Raw genomic sequence first — 25,785 nt, 5'->3', positions numbered from 1 at the left:
TATGTTCCAGGGTCCGGTTAGCGAGCTTGAAATGTCGTCTGACCAGTTTTCGCGCTTCGCGAAGGTTCTTGTTCCCATGATGCAATGCGTAAAATGGGAAATACGGTACAAATAGCCTACCTGTAAAACTAAAAAACAGTACATTTACCCGGTTTTTTACAGTTTTTTTTTTTTACAGTGCAGAAACTGTGCTCAAAATGTCCGGATAATCACGGATCAGCTGTACAGTCAAATTAAATATGGCTTCCAGTTTGTCAGATTAAAAGTATCTTTTAACAACCTTTCAGCCTGTCAAGATAACAAAGTTTGTCGGATGATAAATTGTCCCAGAAGTTATTGCGATAAACGATTATATTGTTGATTTGAGACCATTTTCAAGTAATATAATGGTAATGATGACACAGAAATGAAGAACACGTTCTCAAAAATTGATAGTTTAAATTCTAATGAATATTTAGACACATAGAAAGATTGTAATAATAATAAAAATAATAAAATAAGTAATAATAAAAACTATTATATAAATATATACAATAAAATGTTAAACGGGAGTTTAGTAGTCTTATGGCATGAGGGATAACACTGGAAATGGAAGACATTTTAAATATCCAAAATACATAAACAAAACAACAGAAACAACAAATAAAATGAATCATGAAGTCTGTGTAAGCAAAATCATTCTTCAAAAGAAAAGAACAATTTTGCACCAGACTGATGACTTTTGTCATCCAGTTGGTAGAAAAGAGAGAGAGACAGAGAGAAAGAGAGAGAGCTCACATATTAAGATTTTGTTTATTGGCTTATAGTATTCTAAATGTCGGCATAAGTGGGAAATAATCATAACAGAAACAAAGCCTTGAAACATAAGTCTGTGCATAAATGTGTGTGGAATGGGTTTCACTTACTGAGCTGAGTTAAATTGACTTTTCAATAATGTTCGATTTTTTTATGGAATATAACTGTATGCTCTGCAGAATTACACTGTCCAAACCGTACCCTAATGACCACTGCACGGATAAGCAAGTCTAGACAATGGGTTTGTGTTTTAAGCACATCTTACCTGTTTGTGGGTTTTCCACAAACATGCCATGGTGCGTGTCAGGCTAGAATAAAAAGACTGCCATCTAGAGTACAAACCGAAAAATTACACCATGTATTTCAAGCCCAAAATACACCGTGACCAATTATGTTTAATCTAAAATAGAGATTAACATCTCTAAAAAATTATCAGTGTAGAACAGAGAGACAAGTTTATTTTTACAAAATCATTCATTTGCAAGGTCATTTCAGTTGCTTTACAGTAAAATAAAACAATAAAGGAAAAGCTTAGGCATGATCAAAATACCTTAAGGCTTAAGGTATTTTGCGTCTTTGACAGAGTTGACGTAGACAGTAATGTTTTGGTTCTGATTTAATAGTCAGGCGTTTCTGCAAATTTTTCTGAGAAATTATTTTTTGAGCTCAGGAGCAGAGACTGAGCCTTTAACTTTCTGTTTTTTTTCCAAAAAAGTGTACTTCTGTTGATAACTTACCTTTACAGGTATTATTGGCAAACATGTTGGGTAAATGTGGCTTTGTGTTTTTTGGTTGTTGTTTTTTTTTTGGACACTCGAAGGCGCTTGTTGAGGCATTTAATTTAATTAAATAAATATGCCTTTTTTACATTGTTTGTGTGGTAAATGCTGAATACGTATGCTGTTTTAGGTCGAAATTAGCTAAAATCAGAAACAGCGGCAGTACCTTTGAACATAGAACGCCTTTGAAGCTCATCTTCTTTTATTCTTCTGTTCCTTTAAGACGCTCTCGTTGACGTTGTGTTTCCGCTAAACCCGGAAGTGCTCCGTCAGGTTGCTCTTTCCAGCACAACGCAGCACGACGGTTTATAATATATATATATATATACATATATTTTCCGTTTAAAGGCGTATAAAATATAGGTGAAAATGTCCGGAGGGGTCCAATTGGAGAATGCGAACCCGGTGATCTTCCAGCGCTCCGTGGACAGGATGCTAACAGCGTCCGAAGAGGACGAAGACGTTCACGACCCCATCGACGACAGGGAAATATTTGATATCCTTTAAAAAAAATGATGAAAATGTTCTGCAATTCAGGTTGTATTTAATGTAACTTAGCAAAATTGAGAAAGGTCCTAAAGTAGATAAAATTTATAGCAAACAATAAACCACTAAACATCCGCCTTTACTTTATATTATTTGATGCATAAGAATAAAAAAAGTTTGTCATGCAGAATAAATGCTGAATAAATGTTTGATGTTCTTTAACTTGTGCTACATCTGATCCGATCCATCAATGACCCGGAGCACCCGCTGTCTCTGGAGGAGCTCAACGTGGTCGAGCAGGTTCGAGTTAAGGTTCGTGTTTAAATTCTTATTAACCTTCATCACTAACGGGTTCTGAAAAAGATTCAGCCTCAAGCTTCAATGTATTTTATGTGACAGACGAACGAGGAGTTCTGCTTAAGTGTGAAATTAAAGAAATATTATACTTGTTGTCTATTTTGCTTTTACAATCAAAAATCTGAAAAGTGTGGCGTGCATTTGTGCTTAGCCCCTTTTACTCTGAAACAGGAAATGAAACCGAAACAGCCAATTACTTTCAGAAGTAATTTTGTATTTATTCTAGGGTATTTTTGCTAGTTGTTTTAGCAAGCCTGTTGCAAAAAGCAATTACTCGTGTGATAAAATAAAATGAGCTCAATTTTCTGATTATATATTAACCCTATATTTTGAAGGGAACAATTGTGCAAATTGAAATCAAAAAATAAATTTACTTAATGGAAAGAAGGCAACTTAAAAAAAAAAACCTGTCTTTCTACAAAATGTTTTAAGTGGTTTTCCGTCATATAGAAATAGATGTGTTTTGCAAAACTCCATTGGAGACGCACTGTCACGTGATCAACAGCCAGATGTTACTTCTGGTGAAAACGATCAAGACGACAGGAAGTGGTAGGAGGTTGACGGTTGTTTTTTTTTTTTTTGTTTTTTTCAGACAATGTGCGTCTATTTCCACCAGAGCTTTCACAGCAATACGCAGTCCATAAAAAGTTGTCATTCGTACATGTTGTATCCATAGCTCTTCTGTAAAATTGCAGACTACAATTTCACCAAAACGTTTATTCAGGCCAAGTATAAGGCCTGAATAAGACGCCAGCGTCTCCTATGATGAGCTTTAGCGCCAAGGCTGAATTATGTGCAACTGTTTACATCCGTTGCTGCCGTGATTTGTAATGACTCATCGTGTGTCCAAATTATTTATGTATAATTTTCATTTAGTTTGTTATTTAATCACACCAAATGTAATCTCTAAATTGTGTTTTTCCAACATTAGTATAGTGCTGACTATGACTTGCGCACATGAAAATGCAGCCAATGAGTGGTTAGTAAAGTACTGCTACACCTATTGCCTGATTCCATTAAATTTCTCAACTTCGTCGATGATGCTTCCTTCCAAATGGATGTTTGATCTCTCAAAATGTGAAGAAAGATATTTTTTGCCAGCGACAAAATCTAAAGAAAATGACAAATGTCTTCCTTTGTCATTGGCCAGAAAGTAGACGCACTTCCGGAAGTTGACCTGAGATCCTTAGGGTCCTTCAGATTCCAGATTGGTATTTTCTCATCAGGGTTGGTCTGATCCACAAATTATGGAAGTGTGCTGGTAGAAGAATCTTCAACTTCAACAAAGTAATTTCCTCTGCTGCTCTGAGTAAATTCACAAATACAAGTTGAATTTTGGTGTGTTTTTTTTGTGTTTGTATCTTCAGGTCAATGATACAGAGAGTACTGTGAGTGTCGAGTTCACTCCCACAATCCCCCACTGCAGCATGGCGACTCTCATTGGTCTGTCCATCAAGGTCAAGCTTTTGCGCTCTTTGCCAGACAGGTTCAAAGTAAGTTTGCTTGGATATAGAAGATGATCATTAAATATCATCTGCTCTTATGAGTTGGTTGGTAAATAAAAAATGTACTGCAATATTATTATTATTATTATTATTATTATTATTATTATTATTATTATTATTATTATTATTTTAACTAGACTTTCTCTTTTACTACTCAGATTGATGTTCACATCACTCCTGGAACTCATGCCTCAGAAGAAGCAGGTAGAAACATGTTAAAGCACATTAAATATTTGAACGTACAGGTGCATATCAAACTGTTGAGAGAGAAAACCCAAAATCGAGATTCTTTACTTAAGAATCTCGTATATAAAATACAGATTTTACATAAGACCGATTCAAATGATTTTTAGTGCTTAAATTGGTGGCCACTGAAAGGAGTTGCTTTCAATAGTCACCAACTGAAAGCCAATCGATTGGCAATGCTTGATATAAAGCATTTCTCAAAACTTGATCAATGCTCCTTTTGTGACATTAAGCAGACTGAACAATACAGAAATGTATACTTTTTTCCATCTGCAGTGAACAAACAGCTGGCAGACAAAGAGAGAGTGGCAGCAGCTTTGGAGAACTCGTCTCTGTTGGAAGTAGTCAACCAGTGCTTGTCCAGCAGGACCATCTAAACATCTTGGACTGTACGATATTTTTCCTTTGTTTCCCAGTTATCATTTACCCATCAGATCACGTCTGTCTGTCTGTGATGTGGAGATGGAGCTGGTGTACATAACCAACCAGAAAGGCTACAGATTAGAAGCTTGTCTCCAAGTTGGCAAAGGTTTACGTCAGATGTTTCTTCAGTAATACATTTTAATATGTACTTTATTTTTAAACCAAAGTTTTAATGTACATCATTTGTTGTTACCTGTATATAATGTGCATATAGTTTTAGTAAAATATATCGCTCAGAAAACATCTTGTACTTCCAGCAATTATTCATTCAACATGTCTTTGCTCCCACAACCACAGATTAATGATTATTTGTTCTCTTTCCTGGACATTCTGTTCGACTTTTCAAGCATAAAAATCACAGTATACTTGGAGCTTTTGAAAATCTCAGACCAACTCAATCACGCAACGTTCAAGGTCACTTGCTCGGTTTAAATCTTAATACTATGGTCTTTACTATGATTAGGACCCTACAGATATCCAATATGATTACATTATTCACTATTTTTTAACAAGTATTCAACAGGTGTACTAAAAAAAAAAAGAAGTGGCTTGTGTATGCAGACACATATGCTCATTACTGGCTGTTTTCAATGCTTAAACAGCTGTCAAATACAGAATCATTATTCGTTCTGGCGCCCCCTGTAGCATGGCGCTTCCACTTTTTACGCCACTGATTAGCATATATATGTGAGCTTCAAATCTAATCATAAAAGGTTGTCCCATCTTGGTTCTGCAAATATGGGTTGTTATAAAATGTGTACTGTTTCAATTTGTCCACTAGGTGGTGTTCTATGTGTGGGAAATTCAGTCTGCCAGAACAAAGAGTCACTATGCCAAGACACATAATCACTGAACAGTTTTTCATTTATCCTTTAATGTGACAGGGTGTTTAACTAACTGAAGCTTATTTTAGAAGATAGCTTGAACACCAATGGAGTTATAAGATTTTGATCCAACCATTTCATAAATATGTGATAAGATTGAGAAGTAAATGCACTTGGATTGTTTTTACGTATTGGAAAAACCCCACAGTTATGACACAGTTGTCTTATTTCTGAATGGAAGTACCGCAGCATAAAATCTTCCTGAACCCAGGCCATCACAGTAGTGTTTCCTCCTTTGCCTGACCACGATCACAACCACGTTTTGTCTTGGATTTCCCTGCTTTGCCCGCGTCGGATACTCCACTGGACATGACCCTGTTTCTGTTTTTCGACTTCTGCCTCCTCTCTATATATACACGCACACACAAAATCGGCCACTATCAAAAATAAGATTCATCCCTGCCACCATGAAGCTCTTACATTTTTATAAAGAAGTATGGGAAAAAAACTATAACTACAACTATAACTAATAAAAACTATACTAAATAAAACTAGGCTATCATGAAAAACCCAAAACTAACTAGGGAGACCCAGACTTCCCTCACTTAGTCAGCAACTCTGATAAATCAAAAGATATCAGAGACCCATGTTGTAGACTACTGTGGGTGCTTTCCTCTTCTGTCTTTATAATTGTTGAATAGACTGTTTTCAACTTTGAGCTATCTGGTAAAACTGTCTGTGTTTGAACAGAGACCATTTTCTTTTCATAAAGACGGAGCTGTGTCAACCAGCGTTCATACTTTTTCTACGCCAAGGTTCTCTTGTCCATTTCCTCACATAGGGATGCCTTTGCTTTTCACAATTCTTGAAGAAGTTGTACGTGTTGTTGAACGTCGGTAATCGGCCCAAGTGGACAAGGATAAAGTCAAGGCATAGGGATTTGGGAGTTGTTATAACTTTGATTTTCCCAGGTACATTCTCTACCAGGCCACTTACTTGGGTTCGTTTGTCAGAAACCTCAGTTTGTGGATCCACTGTCTCAAGTGCTTTAAAATTGTCCGTGAAAAATGTTACATCCATTGAAGCGACTGGCGCAAGGAAGGTTTTCCATAATATCGGTATCTTCTTTACATGCTTACTCTTAAATGGTCATTTCTTTTTTTTTCCTTCTTTCTTTCTCAGTAATGTGATTTATGAAGGTTTTTTTTTTTTTTTTTTACGTTTAAAAGAGTGTTTCCCTCCACTTTCTGTAGGTGGGACCCCGGTAGAGGTGGGTCAGGTTTGCCCTGTGTTTTGTCTTGAAGGCTAAACTGTGCAACAGATTGGTTTCCCCCACACATGCAGAGGTTTCTGGAGCTATATTCTTTTAAGTGTTGATAGGCTGGTAGGTTTTATTCGTTGGATTCATATAGCCACATGGGCCTTTGTACATCAAAAATGTTTTTTTATTATGTCTGTCAGAACTGACCTCCAGAGGCTAATTGACATTTGGCATACACTTTCTGTCATACATTGATGCAGTCACGAGGTTTGTTTGAAGTTTCAGAAAAAGCTGGCTTCTTGGGTCTTTTTGGGACATTTGGGAACAATTAAATTGACAATTTTTTTAATATTCTTCCAAATACCAATATGTTCTCAGACTCTGGTTACAACTGGGCCATTTCATCTACATTACCAACCGTGCTTCAGTTGCGAACCATGCCTTTTGGGGGGCTGTCCAGCCAGCGTCAGCCTGAAACATTTATGTGGAACCATAGACCTGGGGTAGAATCCTGACATTTTCCACCATTATAATATAACGAATTCGTCCCAAAATGTATCATTTTTTAACACTCTCAAAAAAGCATATCCTTGAAACCTGGTTATACCCGAGACATTTCCTCTCCAAGCATGTCTTCAGGGATAAACATGGCTGGGCTAGCCACACCCAGGAACATGTACTCATAACCTGGGTAGACCTTGGACAGACCTCTGACCTTTTCCACCTATAAGTATAGTGGACTAAAATGCTCTAATTTTGAAACAACTGTGAAACTTCAGAATTATGAAAAGTCTAAGAAAAAAAGTCATAAACCATATGGGACCATAAAGCCTCTTACAATCAATGATTGCGAGAATTGAGAACCGCTGGGTTAGAGTCCTGCTGATGCAACATGTCACCTTGCAACAAATTTGAAATTATGTTTTCGTTAGCTGTAGATATAAAATCATAATTAACAGGAAAAAAAGGGGTTGAAACCACTAACCTACTTGGAAAAAATCTATGTAATGTCTTGAGTTTTAATTCCTGTTAATTTCTTTAGTGTGTGACTTGAATGTAAAACAGCTATGGACCGCTGAAGAGAAATACCTCAGGATGACCAACATCACACACCACTTGACGCAAACCATTTCTAGCCTATTTCAGTGTCCATGAAGGTGCTAATATTTTCCTAATAACACATATCCACACCAATACACAATAACTTGGAAATAACGAGTCATTTTCTACATAAAGATAGTTTATTAGCATATATTATACATAGATCTCTGGATATATAATTGTGATTATATAATACCAACAAGTCAAAAATAATGGCTGTAAGTAAATATTTATATAAAAGCAGATTTACTACTATTAAACTTTAAAAACATGTCTTTCAATATATATAGTAATTCCTGCTTGTTTCACCAAATCTACAAAAACAACATTTCACAGAGTCGGGAGGTTATACTGTGTTACCTCAGGATTATATGTCTATCTACGGGTCTCTGCACATACATTATTGTCAATGATTTTATATGGTCCAACAGAAACGTCACATCCTTCTCAAAATCGACTTCATCAGACGAGAGCAGAATTATGTCCTTCAGTGTGAAATGCCTCAAAACTTTCCACTTATAAATAAATTAAGGATTTGCCTTTTCTTCAGGAGATGGAAAACTAGGTAGAAACTATTTCCTGTCATATAACACTTCCAAGACTTAAGGCCAATCATCCTTAGCTTTAATAACGCGTACCTGTGCTTCATCTGTCAAATAAATCACAGGTTCAGACTTCTGAAGCGTTTCTGTGTGGAACGCTTCATTCATTCAACATGGATCCCAGTGAGGAAAACATTAAATGTGGTTCTGTTACTTAGTGAGATGAATAATTTTTATGGGAACAAAAGAGTATGGGAGAGACTGTTAACTTTTTTAAAATAAAATTCACAGAAGCCTGTTTACAACAATGTCTTCCTGTAAATGACAGCTTGAAGTTAATTTAATAATAGGCGGGCTACATTTTGAGTTACTGTTTCGACTTATTAAAGTGGGGTTCTGTAAAGAGCTTTTGACCAGTAAATCCCTTACTAAGCAGTCTATGGGGGCTGTGGGCAGAGAGATAGACACTTAGTTTTTGTTTTGTTCAAAACAGTAAAACTCCTCCTCTGCAGCTTTATCTGTTGTCAGAAAAAGCTTCACACACTCACATGTCGACACATTTAAGAACAATGAAAAAGGGTCTGATCTACGTAAACACTTAGCTATAAAGCATGATATATGTCTAATTTATGTCATGTAAATAAATAGTGAAAAACACTCTACACATCACTGTGAAAGGCCGACTTTCGCAGTGATGCTACCTTCCCAGGGAACTCTTGGAGGTTAATGCAATAATGGCATACGTGGGTGTTTGTGTGAATGTTTTTAGGAAAAAATGGCCGATGACTAAAAGAACTCGCATAACTAGTACATTATAACTAGATATTTTTACTTTATTTTAAAAGAAACTTTACATTCTCAGCCATCTGAATGTTAGGCCAATAGTGATAATATTTCTCTGTGTTCTGTAGAGTTCATAAAATAGGAACAGCTCTGTCAAGCAATATGAACTGGGAATGCCTCAGTATTTTTCAGCAGATCAATATACGTTCCAAGAAATAAAAACAGACATTTGCATAATCAGACAAGATGCCTGTTTAAATAGTTTGGTGAACTTGTTTCACCAAATCTGCGCTGACATATTTGAGTATGGATTTCTTTTCCCCCATGTGTACTTACTAGCTAAATTTGATGAAAGAGCTATTAGCTTATCTATTACCAGTAGAATATTTACTGTTCATGACCTCTTAGTAGAACCCCACATTTGCGAAAACATCTCTCCACAAGGTGGATTTCAAACCTTCATTAAAGAAATTTACTGAAGGAGTATATACGCCAAAATCTGAATTTCATTTTTTTTACTCTTACAGAGTTATAAGTATATTGGCACAGTGTTCTTTTTTGATACCAACATCTGGAGCAAAGCTCTTGTGGTACAAAGAACTTTTGAACAATCTAGCTTTTTTGAAAGAAAGAGCTTTGCTCTTTTGTACAATAAGCAGCAGAGTCATAAAAAAACAAATAAAAGTAGAAAATAGTGTAACTCAAAAGATGAACTGTAACATGTTAAATTACATGTTGAGTTGAGCAACATGTAATTGTTGTCCAATCACACGTGGTGTTGCTTGCTATTTATAAAAATCTTGCTCAAGGTACATTGTCACCGACCCAGAGGTGCACAAAATGGCGCACACACAAGCACAGCACCACACATTAGGATAGCTGACACAAAGTTTATAATACTGCAGCACTGTTGACATAGGAGCAAATATTGACAAAAAAAAAAGCTTAACAAGAAGCATTAATATTAAAAAACAAAGTTGTAACCCTGTGGAAAAACAGCGGAGTAAGGTGCTCATAACTAAATGCTACATTTTCAGAAGTTGTACACAAACCTTCCAATCTCACATCCATTGTCTGAGAACTGAAGGTAAGATATGCTGGTAACATTTGTTATATTTCATTATTTGGAACAGTTCTGTTAAACAATGTGACTACGTTGGTAATTTCAGACTAACTATGAGTTTATCAAAAAGAAATGTTGTTTTTGGTAATTGGATAATGTGATCTGTACCCTCATTTTTAATCTGCAAGAATAACTTTGTACTTATCCTTTGCTACTTGTGCTATACAAAAATACATATGGTTTGAATTTGATATCCAAGAAGTATGAAGTCAGGCTTAGGGAATAAATAAAGTAGTAACAATTATGGATGATTTCTTTACAAGGTTTGAAAAGAGATCAGATTATGCATGTCATAAACTGAAGGGGTATGCATTCATTTCACACTACCATTCCTATAGTACAAAAGATCATTGCTCATCACCTCCTCAGAATTAATTAAAGCTGCACTATGTAACTTTTATTTTTAAAAAAATAAAAAATCTGATATTTCCATATTTGTAACCATCACCATGTTGTGGCAGTATAATATGAAGCAGATAATCTGTGAAAAGGTTGTGCTGCTATTTCTGTCTGAGAAAATGTACCGCTTCCAGTCAAAAACAACCAATCAAAGCCAGGAGGAGTCTTAGCACTGCCAATCATCCTCACGCTAAATGTGCTAATGGCAGAGTAACGATTCTCCTATATAGGTAAACCGTTTATCCGCCGTCATCGGTGGCCATGCTGAATATCTTTAGCATTCACAACAGGCTCTGAAGCTTTTATTGTAGCAGAGAGAAAGGGAGGGAGTGAAGGAGGGATGATCGACTCCGCTAAGCTAAGACTCTTCTTCTGGCTCTGACTAGTTGTTTCTAATTAGCATTGGAAGCACTGGGAGAAGTAAAAGGAGCTCGTTGTTGTTGTTTTTTTCACAGATTATTTGTCTCAAATATGTTACAAATGTGTGAGAATATGTTTTTTTGTTGTATTTTTTTTTAAATAAAAGTTACATACTGCAGCCTTAATTCTCATGTTGCCCATAAACCTCCAAAAGTGTGAATGGGAAAATTAGTTACAGAAAAATGTTGACATCTTTCTTCTCTCTAGTCTGAAGAATCCCTAAAAACAACAAAGATTTTTTTATTAGCTATCCTCATGCCTGCTCCTCTCCCAGTAGCACATGCTGACTGATCATTCGCTAGATTTGTTTACTAAAAATATTTTTGTTCTTATTGTAAGCAAATATATAATTCGTCTATTTTTCTGTAAAGATGAGCAAGACTGTGGCCACAGAAACATCCTTGTGCGTTCCGTGGCATTTAGTAACTTTAAACATAAGATCCTCTTAATATCCAGTCAGATTCTGAATCCAAAGTCAGAAACGACCAGGATGTTAAATGACCTGGGTCAGAAATAACAGCTGCTGGTCTCAGAGACACCTTGTGGCCAAAAACAGCAGTTGTCTATGTTGAGCTGAGAGGCAGCAAGGCATGTGGCAACCGCAGCTGCAATTGTCATGTAAGTTCCTTAAGTGAAAGGAACTCAACTTTAGACTACAGTAAGGAACTTAGATATTTCTTCAATGGTGGTTCTGGTGGTGGAAGTTAATGGGTCCAAGTGATTTTAAGACTTTTAATTCCTTCCCTATTTCAGATTAAGAGATTAGTCCCAAAATTAGGCTTTGAAATCCTCTTTGAGAGGTCAGTAAACTTTTAATAAACATTAAAATTGAATCGACATTACAATATGTGTTGCATAAATATTATATTGAAGTTATCCTAGTATAAGTGTATCCAATACTGCAATTGGACAGGACAGCTCACCTTCATTAATTGGTAGATTTGTATACCTCAGATGTTTAATTCATTCATGCTCTGCATATTGACCATATATTTGGCCATTCTGCCCGTAAATGACCAAACCTGAAAATGTGGATACACTGTAATCAATACCTTCACCAAATACTGTCAGCCTGTCCAGGGCGTACCCCGCCTCTCGCCCTTTGGCCATTGGAGAAGCCACCAGGTCTCTCACTGCCCTGCAAGATTAAGTGTTTTATATGAATGGATCTTCAAATTTACATACAATTGTTTTGGTTGTAATAAATATCCAATAATGTTTAGGAAAATAATAAATTCTTAAAACTCATATTAACATTATCAGACAGATTGGTTTATGAACAATAAAATAGTTAACAGAATGTTGCATATTAATAAGACCTTATTAATATGTTTAAGGAGCATCGTGAGCTATAGGCTGTATCTACGGATCTGCTTACAAGCTACAAATGGGTTGATTGATTACAGTAGCAAGACGGTTTTGCTGAACAATATGTTATAATTTAAAAAAAAGAGCTTTGCACTGATCCACACTTACACTTCCCCTGTCCTTACACTGCCAGTCTTTTTGGAACCTCCTGCACCAACATCTCCATTGCCTATTGTTAGAGGACAAAATTATTGAAACTGCCTGATGATGATGGCCAATGCAGCAAGAGAAAATATCTTTTGAATTAGAGTTTGTGCTTTAAAGGTATGTTTTGTTCCAAAGAAGGAGCCTTATTTAGTACCCAGGTGTTTGCAGTGTTTCGAATGCCAGCTGTTATTACTGTTGAGGGGGTTTTTAACCTTCAGTGTTAGTATCAGACGTTGCTTCGCGTATCGAGCGTCTTCTATGAGGATCCTGTCTGTCAAAAGAGGTAGAACCATATTGTTGGCAACAAGGATTCTGAGCAGCTTTAGTCATTTCTTTCTCTTTCTTTTGGCAAAGAAGGGATAAGTCCTCACCTATCCAACACGACGAACATCTACTGTTACCTAGTAGAGATGCATAGTAGCATTAGCAGCAACAGGAGAAAGGGCAGAATGTGTGTTTCCAGAGTTTCACCTCTCAGTGGCCGTGTTTCATTCTTCAGCGTCTTTGTTTTACGCCGATTCCTTTTCAACCATCTATCCACCCAGTTAAACATTGGTCCATTCCCCCCCCACCCCCCTCCCGTTTCTCTCTCTGTCTCTGTGGTGTGTGTGCATGTGTGTGTGTTGCCAGAGCAGCATCAGATCAACAGGCGTGTCCTGGTCAGGAGGCGTCAAAGCTGAAAGACAAGAAGGTAACGAACAACTGTTTTCAACGTATTTGTTGACTCAACAGAAAGCAGGGATGTGTCTTTCCAGCAGACACATCTGACCTACTGCACATTAAATATTAATTTCTCCCTTTTTCCACTGCCAACTAAAAAAATTTCAAACTTGTGACTCCAACTGGCCTGAGGGAACAGATCTACATTATTTTAAACTTTAAGGTTTAAAATAACTTTAAAGTTATTTTAAACTTTAAATAAATAATACATTTTCCTCAAAACACAGAACTCAATTGAAACACAGTTTCAGAATAATGATAGATACATTGCTGGCTCAAGTTGTACATGGGGATTTGTCTCCATCATATGGCTAGATAGAAGTACTACACTATGGTAGGAAAATGTTTCTCACCCGTTCAAAAATGACATTTAATTTATCCGTAGATGGAGTCGGACAAGATTTAGCTATACTGACAATAAAGCATGTCAAAAGTTGTTCAACTTATGACAAGAATGATATTAATTATGTCTTTTAATCCTAAGGAACTAATAAATGTACACATTTTGTGACTCAAAGCAATAGAAAGGAGTGGATGGCCTTTGATTTGGAGAAAAGCACCACACTTTGTTTCCCACATTGGGAAACAGAAGACTTCCTGTTGGAGTTCTTCCTTTTTCTCATTTCAACTGAAGAAACTGCAAAGCTGCACCCCCAACTGACCTGGAGGCGCAGGACTGAATTATTTTAAGATATCTTTTTTTAAAAATACTTCATTGTGAAGGTGTGGCAATGAGTCACAATCAAGAGGAAATTTGAGAGGTTTTGCTGGCCAAGCTAGATGGTGATTTGGCTCCATCGTGTGGCCAGATAGAAGGCTTACCTGTCCCAAAGCTTTACAGTCCGACAGGAATTGGTGCAGCAGCCAGCAGATATCAGTGCTGCAAAAGTCACCACAAGCAACAATTAGAATGTGTCATGGCTCTGATTTAAGTGTTTGAAGACAGTAAATATTGTAGCCTGACAAGTAAAAAGGTTCTCTGGATGAACCTGTGTTGCTCCACCACTCAATCCATCTCTCACACACTCAGCCAGCTCTTGTTCATTTGGTGACCTGCTTACGCCTCTGGTTGTGTCCCAAGGGTCTAGCCTGTCAGAGAGACACACTCTACTGTCTCTCTCTCTCTTATACTGGGCAGGACTCTGGTCTGGTGCACAGCTGTGTATTCTGTTTTGCTTCAGTGCACCTTACTGTGTCTGTCAAGCCCATTGACAAATGGAGAAACAGGCACGACTTAGGAAGAGGACGCTTGGACGTCGTTCGGTGAATGCTGTCTGAAAGTCGAATATCGAAAATTAGGACCTGGTGTCCAGCAAACATCACAACGTTCACTCTGAACATTCACTCACTATGAAAAAATTGTTTGCTGTATTTTTACTTGATCACTTTAAATATCTTTTATACAAATATTCTGCATTCGCTAGGAATTCCATTCGTTCTTGATATTTTCATACAAAAGACAGATACTATCAGGCATAACATCTTACAGGTAAACAAAGGCAACACAGTACGTAGTATACACACATAAAAGGACTGAATGGTAAATTCATACGACACGCTTCTAGTTTTACCAACTACTAAAAGAGCTTTGCACTAGACTCACCCAGTCTTGCAGCTGTTAGGAATTATTTCAGGATATATGAATCACATCACTGCATACAGGCCAGATAAAAGTGTTCAGCAGATCTCATCAAACAGCACCAAGACAAAGAAGAAATGGTTTATGTCTTTAAATAGGGATGAAGCACCCAGTCCACCATCAAAGGACACATTCACACTAGAAAGAGGTCAATGAATCCAATTCTTATTCTTCACAAACACACACTTTCATGCAAAGTGCATATACAGTATGGCATTAATTTGAATACATAACAGAGGAACATGCTTGGGGCTGACACCTGGACACTATTGTTTCCCATCTGTTCGTTTTTTTACCAAGATATTTTCATTAGGAGCATTTGCATGTGTGTATGACTGGAGTGTGTGCACGTGTGTGTGCATGTGTGTGAGGTGGTCACTGCAGGTCTGGGGTTGGCATAATTGAAGATAAAAAGGGACTTCAAAGCTGACAGGAGATAAAATGGCAGGGAAGCAGCTGCTGTCCTAGTTAGCATGTCTGTCTTTCACAGGACCTCCAATCATAAATTACACAGAAATAGAAACACACACACACGCACCACGCACACACACAGTCACTCATATTACATAAGATACAACATTATAATTTTTTAGGCATATTATAAGCATTAGATGAGCTGCTTGACTTTCTTATTGAGCTGTGTATTATTTTTGATCGCTAAGAAAAACTGATGAGAAGAAGTAACTACTTTATGTACAGTACATAGAATCACTGAAAAAAAGAAAATGTCTGACTGCTAATAAAATCTCGCACACCATGACTCAACAGTTTGTCGATCCACTTTTAGCAGTATTTTCCTGATTGAGCTGCACATGCGTGCATTTCTGACCAGCTAAAGCATCTCAATCATGTTTAGGTCGAGATTTTAGGTCGAGCTTTTACATTCATGCAAGAGACTGAATATTTGTCATCTTTGTCACACACAGAAACTATATATATAGGCCATGGTGCATTCTGCCACCCATTTGTTGAGACCATAAATTTATTTACCATTTCGTCCATAAACTACACTTGCGCTAAGCCTCAGCTACATAACTGGATTGCAGACTTCTATGTTCCATTTATATGCATGTGTCTGTGCCTCGCCTGTATGCATACACCCACTGCGCACTTTGCCATTACTCTGATCGCTCAGCTGGACGAGGACAATCAACACATCACATCATCACAAAAGCCCAATAGGAAATTAATAGAGAGGAACATGTCTAAATAACATTTAAAACAAATTAAACAACTTATTTAACTTCCCTTTGGGATCAATAAAGTATTTTTGAGTTTGAAATAAACATACTGTGGAACACCGTTTGTGTCCTGTGGAGCTGTGGAGTTGAGCATCAGTCATTGTTCTGTTAGTCCAGAACTGACCTCGGAGTCTGAACTTCCTTTGTTGATTATTATGTGCAGTGGTTTCCAAGCAGCATAAAAACACATCTATCACAGCGCTTCATTCAAGCCTTTTCTCCATGCGACAGACAATTGTGCCTGCAAGCCTCTAAAACAAGAGTACATTGGCCACTGCAGAACAACCTTAACCAGTTAGTGAGATGGGTGGGAGCTGGGGGAGATCTAGGTGGAGGTTGGGGTAGTTTAGCACCATCACTATTTCGATCTGTCCTACGTGATGGAGGCTAATAGTCTTGTCTTTCTTCATCTCAAGGTCAGTTGTTTAGTAAAAACATGAACTGTTATAAACAGAATAAGTTCGGAAAGTTGCTTGGTGCCCATTGAATTATTTAGCACAGCGACTGCAGTGGAGACAGACCTTCAAAGTTAAAGACCCTTCATTTGTAAAGGTACTGGTCTGTGATGGAGGCTCCCTGATTAAGATTTACACTGGCTGCATGCAAGGCAGCACCAAGAAGAGGGGAACTGCTCTCAAAGATGGGGTTGCTAAGAAAGAGAGCCATGTGATGTCGGAAAGAATAAATCAAAGTAGAAACAATGACAGGTGGAGGAGATGGATGAAAATCAGAAGATGGCTATCTTCTTGTGCAGGAGCAATGGACATATTGAAAGGCAATAGAAAACCATTAACACCTATAGATTAAATGCAAGATATGTTGGACAATGATTGATTTTGTGAATACTATGACACATATCTATCGTTTCCCTTTTTGCTAATAGAAACTATTTTATAAAATATTTCTGCAGCTGTTTTTTGTATTTTACTTGTCCTGTCTGTCAGAATTGTCAACTTGAGGCCCAACACATTTACTTCCACAAGCAGAGCTGGAGGAGCCATTTATCTTGTGTTCCTGTGTTTATGCCCACTAGGGGGTGTATTTCATTTTGTGTGCTAAGTATGTTGGAAGGGGATGTGGTTGCTTAAGATCAAGTAATTCTGCTCAGGTGTTGCTAATGGTAAGGGGCTGTGTGTGGCTGCTGTGCTTAGTTTACAGTTATGGTGGATTTATTTGGTTCTAAATGGAAATGAGACTGTGAATGGACATTGTGAAGGAAATAAATAACTACGATTATAAGTAAAAATGAAGATTTGCATAGTTAATTTTCATTTCAGCATTTCTGATGGCTTGACCCTCCACAGGGAAACCTCATCTTCATCAGTCTAACATTTCCTTCCCTGCATGTTTATTAAACTATTTTATTGCTCACATAGCTGTGGCCTACCTGTTATGAACTACTTATTGCTTAGATGGCAAGGCCTGGTAATTTTACTTTTCTTCACCGAGAAATCTTCCAGCACTTCTTGTTAAGAGCCTTTGTAATAAATCAGATCAACAACTCCTGTCCCCTGGTCCGCAGAAAGGACTGCACGTTCCGAACTGTAATCTTCCTCTGAATGCTTCACATTGTGCTGCAAGAACTCTAATATGAACAACCGATGCTCAGACACACACGTACAGCACTCATTCCCAATCTATGGCTGTGGTGATGGTGCTCTGAGACTGAGGGAAATGTGCGAGCATCGTTGGGAATTTACTTAGCAGCGCGGCCCAGCTGATGTAATTCTCAAGGGTCTATAGGTTATAAACCAATATCTGTCTGGCTCTGTGCTTCACGCTGCTCCAAACAGATTACTGTGAAACAAGAGGTGACAGCAGTGAGAGAGGGAGATAGGAAAAGACAGAATTAAATGTAAATGTGCAGCGTACCAGAGCAACTGCGAGCTGTCTGGAAGCTGACAGAAGCCCAGCTGATTTTATTTTGGAGACGCACACGACTAAAGGAGTCATGCTGTGCCTTTAGGCGGCACGTCCAAAAGCACATGTGCTGCTGTGTCTCCTCTAACTGTTTCTCCCTGGATGCAATATTCTAAGAACTGCTTCTGAGTGGAAGGACATTTCTAGAAGCTAAAGTACCCAGTTGTCAACAAACTTCCAATAACGATGCACCAAACACAAATTCAAATTCAAAAGTATTTTATTGATCCCAAAGAGAAAATAAATGTTGCTGTAACTCGTATTCAATTCAAAATTCATGACAGTTATTTTAAGTATAGAGAAAAATCTTAAAATGTGTCGTATTTATATTCTTCCACCTCTTCTCCCATGACGGAAATAGGATTTGACCTAACACTTCCTCTCCTCAAATCTACATGACATTGTTCTTTCTTTCAATGCCATGCCACAAAGCGGTCCACCAACTCTCTCTGCTCAGATTCTTGTCCATCTTTGATACACCTGACAATTGCAGAATCATCTGAGTATTTCTGTAGATAATGGGAGTCTGACTCCCATTATCAGTCTCCAATCTGGAAGCTTGAACTGTACAGAGAAAAAAGGAATGGTGAGAGTACAGTGCCCTGCAGTGCTCCTGTGTTGCTAACCATCTTGTTGTTAGATGCACAGTCCTTCCCTTCAGTCTCACAAACTGTGGTCTGTTTGTGAGGTAGTCATAGATCCAGGTGATTGTTGAGGCCTCCGCCTGTGTCTTCTGGAGTTTCTCACAGAGCAGATCAGGTTGAATTGTGTTAAATGCACTGGTGAAATCAAAGAACATGATCCTCACAGGGCTGCCTGCTTTGTCCAGATGACAGTGGGTTTGTTGAAGCAGGTATATGATGGCGTCTTCACCTCCGACTCCACGGGCAATAAGCAAACTGCACAGGATCCTGATATGTGCTTGTCTGTTTACTCAGGTGGGCAAACAGGAGTTTCTCCAGGACCTTCATGATGTGGAATGTAATGGAGCGTTCACACCAAACATCTGCTTTACATTCAAAATCTATGTGGAGGCGCGTCGAGGGCCGATGCGGCACGTTTCAAGCATTTAGCGCAGTGTGATTTGAACTGTTTGGAGAGTTTTGAGTGTTTGACGCATCAAGAGCGTCCAACGTGTCCAACAGAAAACAACGGCTAGAGCTGACACGCTCTCGACGCGCCTCCACATAGACTTTGAATGCACACCAGACACGCAAAACGCTAGGTGTAGAGCAAAATGTCAAGCATCTGGATTCAAAGTGCAGACGCATCGAACCTGAAGCGTCGGACGCATTTTTGACTTGCGTAACGTGTTTGGTGTGAACGCACCATAAGAGCAGCAGATCTATAATCATTGTTGACTGAGTGAGTTTTCTGCAGTATCTTTTAGTGACTACTTTCAGTTTTCTTCTTTGTCGTTTTCTTTATATAGCTTTGAACTTTTAGTACCGATCCTGACCAAATCAACCTTCTCTTTAAGAATAAAATTAGAAATTTAATAACGTTAAATGGTAAAAGGCATGCATTTATATGGTGATCTAACAAGTCAGAGATCTCCAAAGTGCTTCACACTTCAATCAGTCATTCAGCCTTTCATCCACCGATGGTGGAAAGCAACATTGAAGCCACAGCTGCTCCGAGGCAGACCACCGTACCCTCTGACCCCCAACGGGCCCTCTGACCTCCACCAGCAGGCAAGACGGGTGAAATGTCTTGTCCAAGGATAGAATGGCTCGTAGTTTGAATGAACCGAAGATTTGTCTCAATGGGTAGCAAATACTTTAAAGCTTTAAACATTTTTAAGAAACTCACCAACTCTGAAGATACTTAACTTTAACTTCCTGGATTTTTTCCACTTAGTAACAACAGAAACACAAAAGATTGTGATTGTGAGTGAAAACTGGTAGCTTCAATTTACTAAATAGTGAGTTTACTGATTGCCAAGAGATTTTCTTTTTGTATTTGGTCAAGTCAGATATAAAATGCCTGATTACAGTCAAAAACTAGTTTCAGAATGCGTCTTTACTTGCAACTACAACAGAATGAAGAACATGTAGAAAACAGAATACTATTCACTAATATCACAGAATTATATTAGTGTTGTAAGATGATCAATATCATTTTGACATATTTTAGTATATTGTTTTAGATGTTTGGCTCAATTGATTGAAGTTAATAATGCTATCAGTTCAAACGAGCAGGACGAGCTAAATGCATCACACGACCATGTTTTTCTCCCATTCTTTCACAAGGCAGCTATCAAGACATTTCCACGACTCTGCTTTGATAAGCTGCCATCAACTGCTGGTCTGTCAGACCAAATCATGATTAACATCATCTGTGCTTTAAAATCAGAAAAGGACTCTTCAGAAGGCCGATATGTTTCTTGTTCTGTTTTTTTGTTTGTTTATGCACAGTCCAGAATGTATAAGATAACAAGGCACAAGGGCAATAATGTGCATGTGTAAGCAGCTCCTGGCTGCTGCTGCTGATTCTCTCTGCTCCTGACTGAGCAGAGACAAAGCTGAGAAAAGTATTCCTGTAGGAGTGCAGTATATACGTGAATACACACACACACGCACACACACACACACACGCACACACACACACACACACACACGCACACACGCACGCACGCACGCACGCACACACACACATGTATAAGTATGTTAACATATTAAGATTGCTGCAATACATGTATCTGTATTGAACTGTTCATAATGTGCCGTCTGTTCGATACGCATTACGTATCGAACAATTCGTCTGCTTCACCTAGGCTTCATTATTCATTATTATCATATCTTCCTTTAACATCTGAATCAAACAAAATTAGTATTGGCAGGTCGAAGCTTTGCAAAAACTGAAAACTGGATATACAATTCTGACTATTGCATCTCTTCTAATGATAAATCTAGCAACCATTTAGCAATAATTTAGCAGTAATATTAATATATGACTTAAGAATGAATGCGCCTACCGTTGTACAGACTCTGATGATGGGGGCTCATCTCCTCTCCAACAGCCCTTCTCTGAGCCCTCTCCCTGCCCGGGGACCTGCTGCTGTGCCTTCCCTTGCTGTTCTCCCCTCCAGGGCTGTGATGGTAATTATGATGGTGCCGCATAGACTCTGGACTCCCAACAATCACCCGGCCTTTCCTCAGGTACTCCAGGGTCCCTGATGTGGGCTGCTTAGCTTCAGGACCTTTGCAGCCAGCCCCCAGATTGTCTCCCTGGAACCTCCTCTGACTCAGCTCTGGGCTGGACTTAGCCGACCCCTTCCTGCAGCCTGGTGACGCGTGCCCTGACATCAGAAATGGTTTTTGAGCTAGTAGCTCAGAGCTGGAGGGTTTGGAGTTGGAGGCACAAGGTAGCCTGGTGGGGGATTTGCTGTTTTTTTCAGGCCAAGGTCCTCCAAGCCCATAGGGTGCTAGGTTTATAAGGGAGCCGCCACGGGGGCGGCAAGACTGAGGGAAGGTTTGGTACTCAGGGGTTGAGCTGTTTCTCCTATCTGGAGATTCACACATATCTCTATGTTTCTCCAAGGAGGAGTACCTTGGCCCTGATCCTGGGCTCGCACTGGAGCTCAGGGTAGGTGACTTGTGGTGTGGTTTATCGGGGCTATCCGTGCTTCCTGCGCTGGAGGTACTACTCCCATCGCCAACGTCCCGCAGCAAGCCAGGTGTAGGCCCGCCCCCTCCGAGCTGAGACAGGCTGTTCTGGCTGTCTATTGAGCTCCTGCAGCCAGGATCTCCCTGGGTGTGGGCCCCTCCTCCAGCTGTGGCAGCGGCTCGCTCCTCCTCCAGCATAAAGCACACCTCCTTAAGCTCCAGATTCTCCTGGACAACCTCCATCTGCCGCTGCTCCAGCTCCTTTAACTTCTGCAGGTAGACGGCCACCTCCTTCCTCATCAGCCCCGCGCTGAAGCGGCCCAGGCGCTGCCACTCCCGCGACACCCGCTTCCCCTTCTGCCGGTCGTCATCCAGGAAGCAGCACAGGTCCCGCAGCTCCTGGTTGTCCTCCTGCAGTTTCTGGTTCACGTCCTGGTTTACATAAAGCCAGCATACACACACACACACACACAAATAGAGAGCAGATAAGCAGGGAATGACGTGCACATTTCTGTTGTGACTGATCATTTGCTGACAGACGAGCCTCTCCGCTTAATATTTTTAGCTACTTCCCAAACCTTAATGACAATTTTTTTTTTACCTTTTGAACTGTTTGGATAAAATGATCAAGGACAAATGTAGGTTTTTGCTGTTAAAGTGAAACTGAACCTGCAGCTAATATCTGATCAAACTATTAAATATCTGTGCTGACATTTCTCAAGATAAGTCCAGATGGAGAATCGATAACAACCTACAGAAAAACATCATAAAGAAAACAGCCAAAGCAGACGTTTTGCCTCTTTGTCCTGACATAGCCACTGGCCTATTCCAATTTCAGTACATGGTGTAAAACATAAATAAAAACGCAATACAATAATTTGCCAATTCTTTTCAACTTACATTCAATTGAATTCACTGCAACAAGACATTTAATGTTCAAATGGATAAAATTTATTGTGTTTTTTTTAAATCTTCACTTATTTGGATTGACCTGTTGTCGTGTTTGTTTTGTATAAACAAGGTTTCCTTCAGAAAACTTGCTAAGTCTGGTGGTTGGGGCACTTTGCAGTCATTCATCCAGCGGTCCGTTGAGATTTTGAATTAAAACATTTTTAAAGTTGACAGGAAATTTGAAAATATTACTTGATTATGTGTTATTGGAAGATTAATACCTGAACACTAACTATAAAGTCTTAAAAATTGCAGACATGAAAAAAAACCTAATAAATAAGCAATCGTAAGCCTGGTGGGGGCACAAGTAAAGCCTGGTGGTCTGCCAGGCTTTACTTTCCCCACACGCAGCACGGGAAAGTGCTGCATGTGATTCACACGTTACAATACTGAATTCCACCGTTCCTTTATGAGGTTAAAATTTATTTGTGCAAATGACAGGTATGATTGTGACGTGAATGGGTTGAGCACAGGTGGCAGATGGATCACCTATAGAAGGAAAACAGGAAGCTACTGGCAGCAGGGACTCAGCCGATGCCCCTTCCAGGAAGTTGTGACCGAGCGATACAACCCAATACACCTGAGATTTTATGTTACAGATTTACACAAAATAATTCATATTTGTGAAGTGGACGGTAAATGATAAGTTTACATTTCATTTTTTTTAAGTATAGAGAAAATCTTAAAATGTGTCCATCTATAGTCCCCAAGAGCCAACACTTAGAACCAGCTCTGGCTACAGGTCCAGCTGCAGAGCTTTTTGGGTTGGTCTCTACCAGCTCTAAACATCCAGACCAGGCTATCAAACTCAGCTTCATTTTGGGCCATATCAAAAATTTGAATGTTCTTAAAGGGCCAGTTGTGCCAGAATGTATAAATAAAACCAATTAAACTGTTAAAATATTGTTAAATAGCTAACCTTCCAGGATTTTCTGACTGTTTTGGTGGCTTTTGTAATCAAAATCACATTTTGCGATGCCAATTTAGAAATATTTGTAAGAAATTTTTATATTTGTGCTAAAGTATGACGTCAAATCTGGTTCTTTATTTCTTGTTTTATCGGTCACAGATTATAACTGGATGTCAAGTAAGCCTGAGGCAGCAGTGACTTTTAAACCCCTTGTTTGACCAATTTTGAGAAAAACCTGCAGTAAAATCAGAAAGAAATGTGGAGATCTGTTGATTTTGTGTACATTTTTGAGGTTTTGTGAAAAACTGGAGTGACTTACTGATGTAATTTAGTCTAGAGGGCCACATAAAGAGCTATGTCGGACCAGATTCTGCCCCCGGGCCTTGAGTTTGACCCATGTGATCTAGACTACGTCAGTCTGTATGGACATCTATGTTTGTTCCTCCACAAAGCAGATGAAGCTCATTCCGATCGTATGGAGAACATCTGTGAACATCAGTTTAAAGACTTCACACAGATTCTTAAGCTGGATTTCAACTCTTCCTTTGATCCAAATCCTGAACACTTACCACCCTGTAAGTGTTCAACCTGGGTGTCCTGCTGGAAGGTGAACTTCCACCCTCGTCTCCAACCAACAGGTCGTCATCTTCCGCTATCGTTCCGTGTTGAGCTCCATCTATCTTCAAGTCAACTCTTACCAACATCTCTCTGCTTCTGAAGTTTGCTTACATTGGATTTTATTCAAGCGTATCCGTGTAAATGGGGCTGAAAACAAATGCACGCCAATTCTTATTATTGCATTAGTTGAAGAATTTTTAAAAAATCACGAAGTGCTACTTTGAGTCTGTCACATAAAATCGAGGGAAATTTGTGGTTGGAACATGGGAGGGAAAGAAATGTGGCAAAAGTTGAAGTGGTGCGAATACTTCTACAGGATGTGTTTGCAGCGACTCATTTTGACATTCCACACAGATGTGCACCCTGACAGCATGCTCCCTGGCTCCCCCTGTAACTCAACGAATTGAAACCCTGAGGGGGCCCCTGCTGCTGCTCCTCTGCTCCCCGGGCCCCTCCCCACTCTTCCTCACCTTGAGACTCCGGATCTCCGTGAGGTGCTGCTGAAGCCTCCGGTTCACCTCCCGCATCAGATTGCCGTGCTCCACGATGACGGCCCTCTTCTCCGTCTCCGTCTGGCGCAGCCGCCGCACCAGCTCCGGTTTGCTCCACCTCAGCAGCTCCTCGTCGGGGATTTTGGCGACATCCTCCGCCGGACGCTCCGCGCTCTTGGACAGAGGCTGCTGCTGCTGCTGCTGCTGCTGCAACGCGCCCTTCTCCATCATTCCGGTCAGGGACGGGAAAGTGCTGCGTGTGGTGAATCCGAGTGAACCCGAGCTCAGATCACAACTCTGACTTTTTTGCACGGTCCTCTTTTTTGCCGTACTATGTCCGCGAAATTACATCCCGCTCGTTTCGACCCACGCCCATGTTGCAGCTTCGGCTCCAGCACTCGCCCCGCTTTATTCATGCTGTTAGAGCATCATCCTGCAATCCGGGTGAAACTCCGAACAGAGTCTGGAACCGGCTTTAAAGGGTGGGTTCCTCCAGGTGCATGCCGGCCCTTTTGCGCACTGCCGTTGCTCAGTGCGCACTATAGCTGTCCGGCAAATGAGAAGGAAGAGGAGGAGGAGTAGGAGGAAGGGGGGCTGCAAGGAGAGCAGGCTGCAGGTTCATATCCAGAGAGCCAGGATGATAAGGTGTGGTAGTGATGACAATAACCCGGATCCTGCTTCAGTCCCGCCCTCTACACTAAAGCCGCTGGTCTTTTGGCGCCATCTAGTGGACACTAACATTTAAGAGTGCTGGGTTTGAACTACAGCACGTAGCTCATGTTCATGTTCATGTTACTTTTTTAAATTTATTTTCTGCCCAAAAATATACATAATGTTGTCATGAGCCAATTATTAATTATTGACCCAGTTATTATTAATTATTGGCACTGTTTTTCTGATCATTCTTTTTATTTTTTATTTAATTTTATTTATGTATTTATTTTTTGCAAAAATAAAACACTTCTTTGGTTTACCAAAAAAATAGTAAATGTGCAGCATATCACCAGATTTTTTTTTTTTCAACAAGGTCATTTTAAATTAAATAACATCTGTGTGTGACTTCCTGTTTGTGATGAAAATATATATTTTCACCACAATGTGTGTGTCCAATAAACATTACATGATTTC

General features: G+C 39.4%; 2 protein-coding genes across 2 annotated transcripts; one reads left to right on the top strand and one right to left on the bottom strand.

The window, feature by feature from the left end:
• Window positions 1–1,808: 1,808 nt before the first annotated feature.
• Window positions 1,809–5,690, top strand: ciao2b (cytosolic iron-sulfur assembly component 2B). Its single transcript, XM_008428909.2, has 5 exons — window positions 1,809–2,070; window positions 2,293–2,372; window positions 3,785–3,910; window positions 4,081–4,126; window positions 4,445–5,690. The coding sequence occupies exons 1-5, from the start codon at window positions 1,944–1,946 to the stop codon at window positions 4,543–4,545; spliced, it is 480 nt and encodes a 159-aa protein (XP_008427131.1). The 5' UTR covers window positions 1,809–1,943; the 3' UTR covers window positions 4,546–5,690.
• Window positions 5,691–10,634: 4,944 nt separating this feature from the next.
• Window positions 10,635–25,547, bottom strand: LOC103476507 (coiled-coil domain-containing protein 85A-like). Its single transcript, XM_008428911.2, has 4 exons — window positions 24,637–25,547; window positions 21,057–22,119; window positions 14,102–14,159; window positions 10,635–13,235 (listed from the first exon to the last, which is right to left on the bottom strand). Exons 1-4 carry the CDS (start codon window positions 24,886–24,888, stop codon window positions 13,220–13,222), a joined length of 1,389 nt encoding a protein of 462 aa, XP_008427133.1. The 5' UTR covers window positions 24,889–25,547; the 3' UTR covers window positions 10,635–13,219.
• Window positions 25,548–25,785: the final 238 nt, after the last annotated feature.

Source organism: Poecilia reticulata, linkage group LG15 (assembly GCF_000633615.1).
Source record: "Poecilia reticulata strain Guanapo linkage group LG15, Guppy_female_1.0+MT, whole genome shotgun sequence".
NCBI lineage: Eukaryota > Metazoa > Chordata > Actinopteri > Cyprinodontiformes > Poeciliidae > Poecilia > Poecilia reticulata.
Note: the sequence above shows the minus strand (reverse complement) of the source record. Positions and strands in the feature narration are given on the sequence as shown.